This window comes from Lepus europaeus, chromosome 18, assembly GCF_033115175.1.
Source record: "Lepus europaeus isolate LE1 chromosome 18, mLepTim1.pri, whole genome shotgun sequence".
Classification (NCBI taxonomy): Eukaryota; Metazoa; Chordata; class Mammalia; order Lagomorpha; family Leporidae; genus Lepus; species Lepus europaeus.
The window spans coordinates 35,303,558-35,319,456 of record NC_084844.1 but is presented as its reverse complement, the minus strand read 5'-3'; the positions used below and the strand labels follow the sequence as shown (position 1 = coordinate 35,319,456).

The 15,899-nt window shown below is 35.3% G+C and overlaps 1 protein-coding gene across 1 annotated transcript in view; it reads right to left on the bottom strand.

The window, feature by feature from the left end:
• The window catches only part of BRIP1 (BRCA1 interacting helicase 1), a 208,413-nt gene that overhangs the window by 156,991 nt on the left and 35,523 nt on the right, over positions 1 to 15,899 (bottom strand). The window contains 2 exon segments of the mRNA XM_062174775.1: positions 535 to 756; positions 8,329 to 8,619. Of these exon segments, the coding sequence (XP_062030759.1) occupies positions 535 to 756; positions 8,329 to 8,619 (513 nt within the window).

Sequence of the window (15,899 nt, the reverse complement as noted above, 5' to 3'; positions counted from 1 at the left end):
AATGTGAGTGCTTCAAAAGCTTTTTTAAAGAAATGTTTTTAATAATTCCTTTTGATTATTCATAAATGGAAAGAATAACAGCTATAAGCTATAAATGTGTCTCAAATTGAAAAAATTTTGTCCCTAGTACACATTTGGCAATGTCTGAAGACATTTTTGCTGATTACACCTGTGAGGGTCCTACTGGCATCTAGCAGATGAAACCAAGGATGGTGGTAAACATCTTACAATGCCAAAGACAGTTAACCTCAACAAAGAATGGTTCATTACTGCCAAGGCTGAGAAACTCTACTATAATCCTACTTCATTACTAAGTCCTTAAAACGGCTTATCATTTTGAAAATTAAAATGATTAGGTCTACAAGTTTTTAATACACCTTAATACACATTTTCAGTACTCCAATGTTTATATAAATTTATTCACATAAATATAAAGCAAAAATAAAGATATTAAAACATAAAAAATTCACATTCATAATTTATATTCTAATAAAAAGGAGAAAATTTTTTTCTAATATGTACATATGTACTCACACTTTCCCTTATTTGTGCATCTAGAAGATAGTTGTATGGACAAAATATTATATCGGCATCTTCCACTAGTTCTCGAGCTGTGTAGTATGGACACGCCTTTAGTTTCTTCCCCAGGCTAACAAGGTCTTCTATTTCCCAGGCTTTGCACATCCCTTGGAGTGTCTGTAATGTGTGTTGATCACTCATTTTATGAACACCATGATAAAAATAGCATGATTTTCCCTAAAAAAAAAAAGATGTGCAAAGGAAATGTAAATAAATACTGGAACAAAAATAAAACAAGTTTCTCAGAATTAATATCATTAAAGCCATAACCCTAAGATTCACAGAGAAAACAGGTTTACCACCTCTCTAACCCAAACCATTTTAAAAAAGCTATATTACTTTGCTCAAACTCAGAGTGCCACATCAGTAAAACTCCACATATCCACATTAACCTGAAAATATATTTTTAAAATTATGTTTGCTGTGGACTTTGTTCTGATCCAAGTGATCGGTTCTGGAAGAGTACACAGAGCAATGGCATCACTGATGGTTTTTAAGCATGACAACAAAGTGGCCTGAGTTCAGGAATGGGAGAGATTTTTCTCTGTAGATTATTTTGTACCTTTTCATTTGAGCTATATGATAGTATTCAAACAAAGAAAGGAAGGGTGGGTGGTTGAAGGGATGGTGGCATGCAAAGAAGGAGAGCAGATGCAAGGAAAGTAGGAAGGTTGTTTGTCCTGAATGCCCTTGGAGAAAAAATAAAGTATGACAGTACACTATAAAAAAAATTCCAAAATACAAGAGAGTACAAAATAACCCTAATTATCTATAACTACCACAAAAATTAATTACCATATTGATGTATTTCATATTTCCTCTATACATATGTACAAAAGGATACATAGCTACTATGTGACCTAGTAACAGCAACAGAGCAAAATTCCCCCCAGGTACTGAGGATTATTAATAATCTAGCCACAATAAATGTTTTGGTGAAGCTGCATTCATTTTTTCCCTCTGCTTAGTTTATTAGAAATCATATCAAGAAAATCTCAAGTCAATAAGTAATTTCTCATGGCTGTTCATGCTCATAGATATGTACAACAAATTAATTTGCCATAGTTGATAATTCAGTTTCCTTATTAATGGTCACCAATTTCTGCTTTATAAATAAATCTACACTGAAAGTTCTTGTGCCCATTTCCAAATATTTCTTAGCATTCATTTTTAGAAGTTGTATTATGAACTCAGACTATGAAGTATTTTTAACTTTCTTAACTATCCTCCAGAAAGTGTAACAATTTTACATTAACTTTCCATAGCTTTATCATTACCAATAATTCATCTCTTTTAAAGGTGAAAAATACAATCTTATTTTAATTTGGATTTTTAAGTTTCTAGCAAGGTTTAATATTGTACCATAAGGACATTCTAACAAGGTTCAACAGGAATTTCTACTTTTTCTTTTATACTGTTACTGTCCTTTGCCATTCTACTAATAGAAGTAAAAGAAAAAAAAAAAAAACACAGGCATTAATTTTAAAAAAGATGCTTGATGGGGCCGGTGCTGTGCAATAGGTTAATCCTCTGCCTGTGGTGCCAGCATCCCATACGGGCGCTGGTTCTAGTCCCAGCTGCTCCTCTTCCCATCTAGCTCTCTGCTGTGGCCTGGGAAAGCAGTGGAGGATGGCCCAAGTCCTTGGGCCCCTGCACCCGCATGGGAGACCCAGAGGAAGCTCCAGGCTCCTGGCTTTGGATCGGCACAGCTCTGGCCATTGCGGCCATTTGGGGAGTGAACCAGCAGACAGAAGACCTTTCTCTCTGTCTCTCCCTCTCACTATCTGTAACTCTACCTCTCAAAACAAAAAAAAAGTGCTTGATAAAATTCAGTCTTTACAACAGTCTCACATACTACTGTTAAAAAGTACAGAAAATTAGTAGAAGCATAAAAACACATTTTCAAAAGCATACATTTCTAGTACAAGTAGAACACAGGCTATTCGAACTTTCAAAATTTAAAAATCTATCACTAATGTAAATATATGTACACAGTACTGTTAATAGCCAAAAATTGGAAATAAACCTAATGTACACCCACAGGGGACATGTTAAAGATATTATGGCAAATTCATACAAAATCTATTAACTCTTCAAAATGAGTTAATTTGCCCATATGCTAATATGTTGGCTCTGTAAGGCCATATTAAAAAAGAAAAAAAAAAAGGTGCTGAATAATGTGCATAGCATGATTAATTTCAAATAAATTTTTAAAGAATACATACACATATATCAGAGCAAGTAATTTTTTAATGTTCTGGCAAAACACATAAAATTTTACAGTATGGTCAGGCATTTGGCCTAGCACTTATGACACCAGTTAAAGGCCCAGCACTTTAACCCAGTACAGTGGGTTAATCCACTGCTTGTGACAATGGCATGCCACATAAGAGCACCAGTCTCTGAGTCCCAGCTGTTCTGCTTCCATTCTAGCTCACTGCTAACACTCCTGAGAAAGAAGCAGCAGAAGCAGCCCAAGTACCTGGTTCCTACAAACTATCTGGAAGACCAGGTTGGAGTTCCTGGCTCCTAGCTCTAGCCGGCCCAGCCCCATAGTGACCATTTGGGGAGTAAACCAGTGGATAGATTCTCTCTCTCTCTCTCTCTCTCTCTCTGAGTGTGTGTGTGTGTGTGTGTCTGTCTGTCTGTCTTACTACCTTTCAAATAAATAAATCTTAAAAAAGAATAAGACACCAGTTGAAGCTATTCTGCATCAAAGTGCCTGGGTTCAAAACCTACCTCAAGCTCCAGACTCCTGCTAATGCAAAAGCAGATCCTGGGAGGCTACAGTGCCAGCTCACTCATCGGATTCCCGCCATCCAAATGGGAGACCTGGACTGAATTTCAGCTCTAGGTTTACCCTCAGCTCAGCCTCAACCACTGTATTTATTTAATAAAAATTAAAAAAAAAAAAAAAAAAAAAAAAAGAAACACCTTAACAGTGGTTTCTTAAAAGGGCTAAAGAGCTAGAACTTGGAAAGTTTCTCTTTTTTCACCTTATGCTTTTCTGTATATAATTTTCAATCTTCTAACCATATACATGTATTATCTTTTAAAAAACACTTTATTTGAGAGACGTAGCTCCCATTCGATGATCTATTCCCCAAATACCTACAATGGTCAGGACTAAGCCGAGGCTGATTGGGAGTCAGGGACTAAATCCAGATCTCACCATTGGGGTGGCAGGGACCTAACCACCTGAGCCACTACCTGCTACCTACACCAGAACATGGATTAGCAGGAAGCTGGAATCAGAGCAGAGCTTGGCCTGCAGGCCAGGCACTGCAACGTGGAATGCAGGCATCCCAACCAGGGGCTTAACCTCTAGACCAAATGCCCACTCCAACTGTCATTTGGGACTAACTGGCAGAATACAGAGTCATTTTTATTTTCATTGCTATGCAGAAAAAATTAAAAATGACTGACATAAAAATGTCTCCCAAGTTGTTATCCTCAGTAAATGAAAAAAATTATGCATGTGTATACATACATATACACATAGTCTTCAGAAATTTCTTGAAAAATACCTATGATGAAAAAATTGCATGGACTGCAAAAACTTTGTTCCAAAATAAATTTATATTTTAATGCCATTTTGCAATATCTGGGGCTGGGCCAGTCAGAAGCAGGAGCCAGATGTAGGGGCCCAAAGACTTGGGCCATCCTCCTTGTCTTGCCCAGGCACATCAGCAGGGAGCTGGATCAGAAGTGGAGCAGCCTGGTCTTGAACTGGTGCCCCTATGGGATGCCAGCACTGCAGATAGCAACTTAACACACTGTGCCACAGTTCATTCCTTTTCAACTTTCACAAACTTTTCGAAGTACTCTCATTTGTGTTTGTGTATTTATCTATGAATTACTGGAATCTTTTTTTTTTTTTTTTTTCATTTTTGACAGGCAGAGTGGACAGTGAGAGAGACAGAGAGAAAGGTCTTCCTTTGCTGTTGGTTCACCCTCCAATGGCCGCCGCGGCCGGCACGCTGCGGCCGGCGCACTCCGCTGATCCGAAGCCAGGAGCCAGGTACTTCTCCTGGTCTCCCATAGGGTGCAGGGCCCAAGCACTTGGTCCATCCTCCACTGCACTCCTGGGCCATAGCAGAGAGTTGGCCTGGAAGAGGGGCAACCGGGACAGAATCCGGCGCCCTGACCGGGATTAGAACCTGGTGTGCTAGGCGGGGGATTAGCCTATTGAGCCATGGTGCCGGCCTGGAATCTATGTTTTCAAAACATATATCATTATACATACAAATGTACCTAGAAATTATTAGTAACAGAATAAACCATAAAAGGTTCATAACCTGTAAAAAGATGTCAGCAAATCAAAGGCCAAGACAGCAATAGCTAAGGGGTAGTCCTCCTAAAGCCTTGTGTTTAGTCATGTTAAAGGAAGATATCTGTTGTTTCCCCAAAGCTTAAAATAAAACAAAAATTAGAAGGAAAAAATCAAGTATATTTTTTTAGTTAATTTTCTACATTATTTTCACTTCTTTGTTTAATCTCTACCTCTGTTTTTACCCTTCTTACTTTGTCAACTTCATCATACCTTAATGCCACCTTGCTTTTGTCTCTAGTATAGACAATATAACAAATGGACTAGGAGTTAGAAAACATGGATCTTGGTTTCTCCTTTCTTGGTAATTACTTGTTTGGAAAAAATTCAGGGCCCATTTTACTCATGTGACTGAGCATCAAAGAGTAGTTGAACCAGAAGCCTTTAAAGATTCCTTCTGATTCACTGACTATATCATCTCTAAGTCTCCTTCCAGTTTTAAAATTCTAGGATCCAGAGACAGGCAAGATGCGCCAATTATCCTCCATACTGAGTTTGATACAGACTAAATTGACAGTCACCATTTCTTCATTCCAAGCACCTTCAGTAAGAAATATTATCATAGTAAAAAATTATTATTAAGGGGCCTTAACAGTCTATGGTTGTGAACTGTTAAGTCTCAGTTTAGGGGCCAGCACTGTGGCATAGCAGGTAAAGCCGCCACCTGTAGTGCCAGCATCCCATATGGGCGCTGGTTCGAGTCCCGGTTGCTCCACTTCCAATCCAGGTCTCTGCTAGGGCCTGGGAAAACAGTAAAAGATGGCACAAGTCCTTGGGCCCCTGCACCTTCATGGGAGACCTGGAAGAAGCTCCTGGATCCTGGCTCCGAATTGGTGCAGCTCTGGCCATTTTGGCCAATTTGGGAGTGAACCAGTAAATTGGAGACCTCTCTCTCTCTCTCTCTCTCTGTGTGTGTAACTGTGACTTTCAAATACATAAATAAATCTGAATAAAAAGTCTCAATTTAACAAAAAAATTGTTATGTTAGATATAAAACAATTTTTAGAATTCTCATCTTTGGCTCTAATTAAAATGATTTTTTCATAACTGCAGTAAGAATTAGCTTTTAACAGACAGGCGCAGTGTTTTCTAGTATTATGGCACTTTAATAAAAGAAACAGTGAACAAAAAACACATGTGCCTTCAGATCAAGCCAAAAAATCAGAAAGTTTACACTTTAAGGGCACTGAGAATGACACCACGCTACAGGCTGATAGCAAAACCAGAAAAGCTCATCCATTTTAGCAGTGTAACACAACCCTGAGGGGAGTCTGTCAATTGAGGCGTTATCACACTTTAAACTCTCCTCACTCAAACTGCCAGCTATCGATTTATCATTTCACTTTGGTAATTCAGGAATAGTAAACACAGACACCTATAGTGACTTTGTAATTGGTCCTCATTACAATACCAAATTACTCTGAGGGCTTGGGAACAAGAAAAACAATGTTCATGTATGCCTGTGAGGTAAGCATTCCCAGGCAGAATTAGGTCAAGCCAAACCAAGTAGATAACTTCAATTATTTATATTAATAATATTAAAATAAAATACTTGCTCACCTCAGACAAACTAAAACCCAGCGAAAAACTCTACTGATTTTTTTTTAATGATTCAAATTTATGAGAGTAAAGATCAGCCAAGAAATATAACCAGCACTGCAAGGCTCTAGATTACATATAATAAGATAATAAGACTATTTCCCTTCAACATACAATCTTCAACTTCATAACTGTTTTTACTATTTTATAAGTCATACATGTTCTCATAAATATATATAGCTTATATATATATATGTGTTATAAATGTTTTTACTTATTTTATAAGTTATATACTTTTTACAAACACATATTAATTTTCCCAAGGAAAAGAAAAAGGTAAAAATACTTGCACAATGACAATGACAGAAAGTATTCTTGATGTTTATAATATACAAGCAAAAACAAATATTCAAGTATTCAAGGAATGTAGCATATCAGTCAGCCGCTTACTGCAAGAAATCTACTTAAGCATGAAATTTATGGAGCTTTTTCCCTTATACTTTTGCAGCATTTAACTTTTTAATATCTTTATCTCTTCTTGAGAATTTTTAAAATATATTGAGTAAACACAATACTTTTGTTTTAGTAATTATTTTCTTGCTGGCTCTGAACAAATCAATCAAGTTTTTCTATTGAAGACCCTTTCTACTTATCTAATAATGAATACCTTTACTACTTATTCCATAACATTAAAGAATCTTTTGAATATTCCTGAATCAGCTGAATAAATTCAAAACTAATTTAGAAAAACACAGAGAAAGAAATGCATCATATAAAATCATTTATTCACATTATATGTTAGAAGGTGATGCAGCAATGAAAATGAAACCTTGGTTGCTGTACAGCTCACAGCATTTCACATAAAATCCAACCTGAAAAATACCATGGAATTTCAAAAAGTTCATGCTAATTAGAATTAAAAGATAAGCTTATTTTGGTGCAAAAAACTGAAATTCATGTGATTTTTTCATAGTAAATATTATCCATGATCTTTTTTGAAGACTGCCTATACACTGTTTTGCACCAAGATAAACTTACCTTTTTATTCTCACGTTTTTCCACAAACATTTTGGAGCACTCATGTATGAATGAAAAAAAAAAAAAAACTTTTGAAATGTATTTTTTTAAAAAATCACTGGTTATTTCATATACTATTCATTAATGGTTCACCCATGACTTCTGGTTATAATTTCATACTTGAAACTTCAATTTCAGAGTATATTAGGACAACCTACCAGATCACAGCCCCCCAAACACTGCCTAAAAACTACTATAAATCATCCAAGTCTTCAGGAAGAAAGACTCCTCTGTTTCTACTTAATCCAAATGCACAGTATTCTAATTTCACTAGAAAATATCAAAATGACCAATGACATCTTTCTAAAGTTAGTAATTTTTTAAAACAGAAATTCAAACCTATCAGAATTATAAGGCAAAAAAATCATTATATTTCTCACTCTATACAAAAAGCATTTCAATATTTGCTCAAAGAGAAAGCCTAAATAAACTATCTTCTTTTGAGGTTTTTAAATGTACAAAGTATATTAATTAAATCTAATTAGACTAAATCATTTAAACATTTTATCTCCACATGTCATCATCCATGTTAGTCTATTTTTGGTAAAGGGATTTTAAAATAAGAAAGGTGCCATGTAATTATGATGAAAGTTAATTTCAAGTAATTAAGCTTTAAGAGCAAAACCTCTCATTTTAAACTTGAATATTTCCTTATAAGATTATTTTTCAAAAAATATCAATACTAGCAATTAATTAGATTTTCTAAGTTACTTGTTACTAGAAAGGTAAATTTAAAACACATTTTGTATAATTTTAGTATTTTCAGTCTTATTTTTTCTCTAAAACAAAGTAACTTTACTCACATTTTTTCCATCCAGCAATTCCATGCACTTTTCCTTTCTGTTGAAGTTACCAACTACTTCAGGGTGGACACAAGTATGATCCCTGCTGGAAAGAATCGTCATCGGGACCCCTGAGTACGCTGTCCTCCGGAGCTCTCTAGTAATCTGAGCAATCTGCTTGTGTGTGCGTGTTCCAAAATATATTTTGGGTCTCTTGGATTTGCCCCCTTGATCTTTCTTAATGGTGTTTGAAGACTCTTGATCGCTTCCTTGTTTAGTGGAACAACTACACCTAGAACAGTGGCCGGGGGGCTGTAACAGAAGAAAGAAAAGATAGCTAATGTCTAGATGACCACTGAAAATGTTACCAAACTTCTCTTAGGATCAGAACCAATAAATAATGAAACACAATGGTCAAATACAGAGAAAACTCGAGATACTATAGCAATTAAATTTGCCATTAAAACACTACAAACTCCACTTCACATTGGTTCTCTTTCTTGGATTTTAAGTTATAAATGATGTTTCCATATTTGTATTCTTTCCAACATACATCCAACTCTAACTCTCCAATTCAAATTTGTTAAGTACATCTTAACTCTTCTCTTTCATAAATTGTAAAAATGGTAAGACAAAATGGAAGACAATTTTAATTATTGCTCAGGCTGTGTGTAAACTTGTGATAGTTAATGTGAAGTTGACAGTTTTATTTATGGAACACATTCAAATATTCATAAAATACCAATTTTTAAAGGGCATTTTAAATGCAGTTTACAAGACAATAGGAATAATCAAGTTTAAACTAAATATCTCTAAAACTAAACTAAAAACGAGAAAATTCTTCTCTAGCAAAGGTATGAAAATAGATGTAAAATATCAAAATATCATAATGAAGTAAGCATACCTGTACAGAACATGGATATGTAAAAGCCAAGTGCCTGTTATGGAGTGCAAATCCATCAGTAAAATTACTACCCAGGACAGATTTTCCTGGACATTCAGGTTCATAATTAAAATAGTTAAATAAATAATATCCTTAAACACATCATATGAAACTGCAGTATAGCCTAATATTTACCTGATTTCTCTCCTGGTTCCAAATTCCCACAAATCAGAAAAAAACTTTAATGCATAAATGAGTGTATATAAGCATTCACAGGTTCTTAATAATTGTTCCCTTCAAAACCTCAATCACTACTCAAAATGAGACAGAATGAAGCTTCATTTAAGAGAAATACTATAAAATGTTAATTTATAAAAGTAGCCACTAAAGGGGGAAAAATAAAAAACACAGAAACTAAAAGGAATGCTGTGCACTTGAGAGTTTTAGTTTAGTAGAACAAATATTCTACCTGACTACAGGTTTTTTTTTTTAATTGTAATCGGTAAGATTAGCCTTCATAAACAAATGCTAAGTCATAGCATGTTACACCACAATACTGGGGATCAAGCTGTCTTCTAGCCTCAACTCAGTGGAAAGGCAAGATCGAATTACTCCCAGTCTCACTCAACCTTGTCTGCCATTAAATATTACAATACATGATAGAATGGATGTAAATGTGACCCTTCTGGAGCTGTCACTCACTGGGATAAAAGGTTCACTGATGTGCCAAATAAACAGTCAGTCAAAGCAGATAAAGTTACAGCCATGCTGGAATTGTTACATTCCCCTCTCAGGTTGCCAGTAACAGCAGATTTCATTACAGAGTGCTGCCACATTAAATAGCCAGTTCCAAATATCCTGCATTCTATATTGAATAATTACTTACTCCCTGAAAGGATAAAAAGAAGAGTTATGAATGGAGCTCTTGTCAACAGTGAGGCAGGAAACAGCTGACATGTGGTTTATGTTACATATGTTGCAATATCTAACAATTTATGGTCAGAAGAAAATGGAATGCAAATTATAGCATGATATTCCTGACTGAATGCTTTTTTAGTCTTTGCATTGATCATAATAATTAATTAACACAATGAACAAATTAAAGTAACCTCAGGCAGCACAATTAGTTTACTTTTTCGTACCTTAGATCTTTTCCCTCAATGCCTCCGCCTTATGACACATGAAGTTCATGTGAATACTGGAATGCACGGGGCCCAGTGCATCATTCTGTACTACATGGACATAACACTCAAACATAAGTAATCAGATAATGTCTTTCCTCAAGGCTTGGAAAATCTACCTTTTTATGTAACACTTTTCAGTATCAACTCTACTTAAAGCTTTACCACCTCTTCCTTTTAATTCCACCTTTTTTCCTGCCCAAAAACTCAAATATAGAAATATATAAAATAAACCAACTCCCTAAAACAAGTAACCTAATATATCACTTACAGACTTTCATATATAAACATCATTCAGATAATTTCTTTTCAAATTCTAAAGGAATGCTATTATAAGTTTTATACTTGGATACTCTATGTTCAAACCTTTTAATTTTTAAAAGGGATTTATTTGGTGCTAATAATTTAGATGGATGCTCTGCTTGTATTGCAATATTATGCTACTAACCATACTAACAAAAGCAAATGATCAAGAACCACTTTCAGAAAACCTACCTCAATAGACTGACTTTATTTAGGTACCGTAAAGTTCTTCTTTACTCCGTAATCCAAAAATTATAAACTATGGCTAATTTTATATTAAACATTATTTTTGTTTGATTTTTAAGTTTTTTTTTTTGACAGAGTTAGACAGTGAGAGAGAGAGAGAGAAGAGAGAGAAGAGAGAGAAGAGAGAGAGAGAGAGAGAGAGAGAGAAAGAAAAGTCTTCCTTCTGTTGGTTCAGCCCCTAAATGGCCACCATGGCCAGAGCTATGCCGATCCGAAGCCAGGAGCCAAGTGCTTTATCCGATGCAGGTGCAGGCACCCAAGCACTTGGGCCATCCTCTACTGCCTTCCCGGAGCCACAGCAGAGAGCTGGAGTGGAAGAGGAGCAACCAGGGCTAGAACCTGGTGCCCATATGGGATGCCGGCACCTCAGGCAGAGGATTAACCAAGTGAGCCACAGCAAAGGCCCCGATTTTTAAATTTTAAAGTAATCTGAAGTAATTAACCATTCATGAATTTGAGGAAGACTCAAGAATATAGCTTTCCACAGATAAACAGAATTTAAGAGGAAAATTAACAAAGAAAGTTATTTTTCCTTTCCATTTTTTAAAAAGATTTATTTATTTTATTTGAAAGAGTTACAGAGAGGCAGAGACAGAGAAAGAGAGAGAGAGAGGTCTTCCATCCTCTGGTTGACTCCCCTGATGGCCACAATGGCAGGAGCTGTGCCAATCTGAAGCCAGGAGCCAGGAGCTTCTTCTGAGTCTCCCACATGGGTGCAGGGGCCCAAGGACTTGGACCATCTTCTACTGCTTTCTCAGGCCATAGCAGAGAGCTGGACGGGAAGTAGAGCAGCCAGGACTAGAACCGGCGCTCATATGGGATGCCGGCACTGCAGGCAGCGGCTTTACCCACTACGCCACAGAGCCAGCCCCTTCCTTTCCATTATTAAATAATTATTTCTTCACAAGTGATCTTCTGTTGAAGCTTCCATCTGAACAATACAGTACATCACATGTGAATATGGAAAAACTGATTGTGAAGGGAGAGGAGAAAGCTTCAAAAAGATTCATATTTAATAACAAAATGAGTCATTTGTACCAAAATCAGCAACTTTCAATGCTATAACAAAACTAGAAAAAGAATCCTGATGACAGCAATGACAGAAAGTCAGACTGTCCCCCAATTCAATTAACATGCTGTTCATGGCCCCTCTGTGAAATCCTTCAATTTAGGGATCTTGAAACAATTAAATGAGTAAAATTAAATAACTTCTCTAATCCTCATTAAGTATTTCCCCTGCTTAAAAATGATCAGGTTGATCTTTCATAAGGGTGTTTTTCTTTTCCCTTTTATATTCAGACTGTACTAGGAAAATAGCAAATTTAAAAATACTCACTCCCATCTAGTAAGTCTGAAGGTCAATAGATTAAACATCTGAGCTCCCCCCTAATTTGTGAACTCTCACACCTGGGAAAACAGTGGAAGATGGTCCAAGTGCTTGAGCCCCTGCTATCTCCAAGACCCAGAAGCTCTTGGCCTCAGCCTGGTCCAGCTCAGGTTGTTGTGGCCATTTGAGAAGTGAACCAGTGGATGGAACCCCTCTCTCTCTCCCTCCCCTTCTTCCCTCTCTCTCTGCCTCTCCCTCTCTTTAACTCTACCTTTCAAAGAAATAAAATCTTTTTTTAAAAAAGTTCAACAGTAAGATATTGCAATGCCAACTACTCAAGTTTTTAACTTCCTCCAAACTTTCCACCAAAAAAACCAGTAGTATGTCTAAATACTTGAAAAACAGCACAGTGAGTAAATACTTCTAGAAATGGAAAATGATTTAAAAAAAAAAAAACTAAAGTTATTGGCCAAGAAAGTTATTTTGCTAATCTATAAATCAAGGAGAGCTTCTAAAAAAAAAAGCTATGAATTGGATTTAGAAGCAGACATAAAAAGGTAGACTTAATATGAAAAATTAATATATAAAAGAGCAGCTTATTTATATGAAGCAATGGGAAAATTAGGTCAATGAGATAGTAACTTGTATTTTCCATAACTTTCCATGTACATGTATCATCTTTCCAACCTTGAGCACAGAAACTATGCCTTACACTTCTTTATATAATGCATTTATTAAGCATGGTGTTTTGTACTTACTTATGATTTAAGTGCTTTTTAACTGATGGACTACAACTAAATGTCCCTGAACCAACTACTGTATTCGTGAATCACATTTTAATCTGACAGATGCTTCAATGAAGTGCTAATTTGAAGCACTTCACATATCAAAAAGCTACTTCAAAATCAAAAGATCAGCTTTTTAAAGAAAAAGTATAGGACAATTTGTTATTTTTCAAGGACAAAAAAGAGAAATCATCTCATCATAGGCTAAAATTAGAGCCTATGTTGTTGTGAGTGACAAATGCATATGCTGATATGTTCACTATTAATAGCAGCTACCATTTATTAAGACTGTCCCTGTGCTAAGGACTTCACATGTATCAGCTCATTTCATTCATTTAAGAAACGTTAGAATCCACGACATATCAGACCAAACAAAAGACAGTGACAAAGGCTACCTCATCTCACTCAGAGCACGCTGCATTCTTCAGCTATTCTACACAGCATAGTTTTTAGAGTTTATCAACACCAGTTTCACTCATGAATTAAGGAAACTGGTTTATAGTTAATTCTAAGTGCATTGTTTTCTGAATGCAATTATAAAATATTCTTAAGGGTAATCTATAAACTTTACTTCATAAAAATTATTTTAAATTATTATTAGTTGGCATTTAAATAGAATATTTTCTAACAAGATCCATGTTATATTCCACAAGGGAAAAAACCAAAACTTTCCATTAAGACTCTTTAGAGTAAGAGCCAGCGAATTTTTCATAAAGAGCCGGAGAGAACATCTTAGGCTTTGTGAGCTATGTGGCCTTTGTTCCTATACAAGCGACTTTTATGATCTAAATGTAGGAAAGGATTTCTTAAAACAATAAACCAAAAACAAAAACAATTGAAAAAACAACCTTTTTAATACAAAGGTACATCAAAAAGTTCATGGAAAATGCGTGGAGTTCAATATTTTTTGCACCAAAATAAACTTACATTTTAATTCCACAAACTTTTTGAAGTATTCTTGTATGTGAAACTCCTAAAGACATCCTCCTTAAAGAAACAAAAAGGTACAGACACTCTATTTGTAACACATATAAGGATCAGTTATCTATAAGATATAAAGATTCAATAAATCCATTTTTAAAAGATAAAGCAAATAAATAGCCAAGAACAAGCAAATCAAAGAAGAGAAAAAAGTGAAAGGTCAACAAATGTCTAAAAAGATGCACAACATAACGCTCAATCTCACCAGTAACTGGGAAAGTGCAAACTAAAGCAGTAATTATACTGCATTTCATAACCACCAGGTTTGGTGTTAGGATATGAAGCTACAGCTCACCTGATCACAAACTGTCACTTCTATTTCAGAGCAAACTGATGATCCAGTGAAATTGAAGATAAAAATAACCTTTGACCCAGCATGACAGTGCCAGGCATAAGCACTAAAAGAACCTTTACATATTAAGACAGGTAAAAGGAAATATTAACTGCAATATTACTATAATAATAAAGAAAGGGAGCTAAGTGTATCAATGGAAGAACAGACAAAAAGCTTATGAGGTTTTACAATCAATGAAATTATATATACTGTATAGTGACAAATATGAACAGAGTTGCATGTATCAACAAATAAAAAACAATGATGAAAGGAAGAGTATGACTTCAAAACTTACTCTCCCCATAAAATTCCAAATAAATTGATGATAGGAATAAAAATACAAAAACTTCAGGAAGATTACTGGGAATTGTCATTATGGTAAATAATCCCTGGAACTAAGGAGTGAAGAATTTAACTTAAAGTGGTACAAGTACTGCAAAACAAACGTAAAACACTAAATATACTTTATTCTGGTTTATCTGAAGTTGCTTAAGGCCCAACAGAACAGCCTGTATGTTAACTCCTCCTCACCAAAAATGTTCTATTTCATTTATTAGGAAATATATTCTTAAATTACAGTCCATGGACTGTTAACAGAGGATTTTGACACCACTGAGAAAATACAGACACAATTTTGCACATTTCTAGAAAGCAAAACTATAATTTTCATCAGGTGCTAAAGGGGGATTCTGACTGATTTTTGTGAGGGCTTTACTCCAGAATTTACATCTGATTTTACAATGGAAATCAAATGGAAAGACCATTTGCTTTACAACCAACTTAACCGACATATATTCTCTATAGCAATAAATAGTCAAAAGAAGATAATTTTATGAAAGTTCCTACATTGCTTGTAACCTCATTTCTGTTTTAATGTTTGCCAATTACCAAACACTAACACAAAGCTAAAATACTTGGGGCAGTTCACTAATATACAATTTACAAATGAAAAAAAGTAAATAACAAAAGATTTCTTCAAGCTGCTACAAAATATATAATAAACTTGTGTAGAAGCTGAAACTCATAACCTTAAATCTTAAAAAAAAAAAAAAAAGCTTTAGGATCGTTTTCATCGACCATTTAACTAGGCAGAAAGCCAACCACTGCTTTTTTATTTCAAAAAGTTAAGCACATAATGAGCTAATGGTAAAAGGCCAATGAACACAGGCATAAAAAGAGGGTTTGTTGTTCATCTTTATCAACCATTAGCTCTTGTCCAAGCCATCTAAACAGGTACTGACGCCTGTTGTGCAAAATCGCACATAAGCACACACTCCAGTAAGATAGCAAAAGTGACATAACTATACCTTTTCAACTATTCTTTCTTAAAAAATTCAAACAGTAGTACTCTACTGCCAGTTTCATGATTAAACTGCACAAAGCAGCTGTTTATCCACTCACAGCAACCAGCAGGTGAACCTGATTCAATATTTATCACAGGCTTTCACAGATCACTGCTAACCAAGCAAACGTTTTAATTAAGCTGGAACTTGCTTCAAAGAGCTCATTCAAGATGTCAATCAGCAGGTAAGGGATCAGATACAGTGTCAGG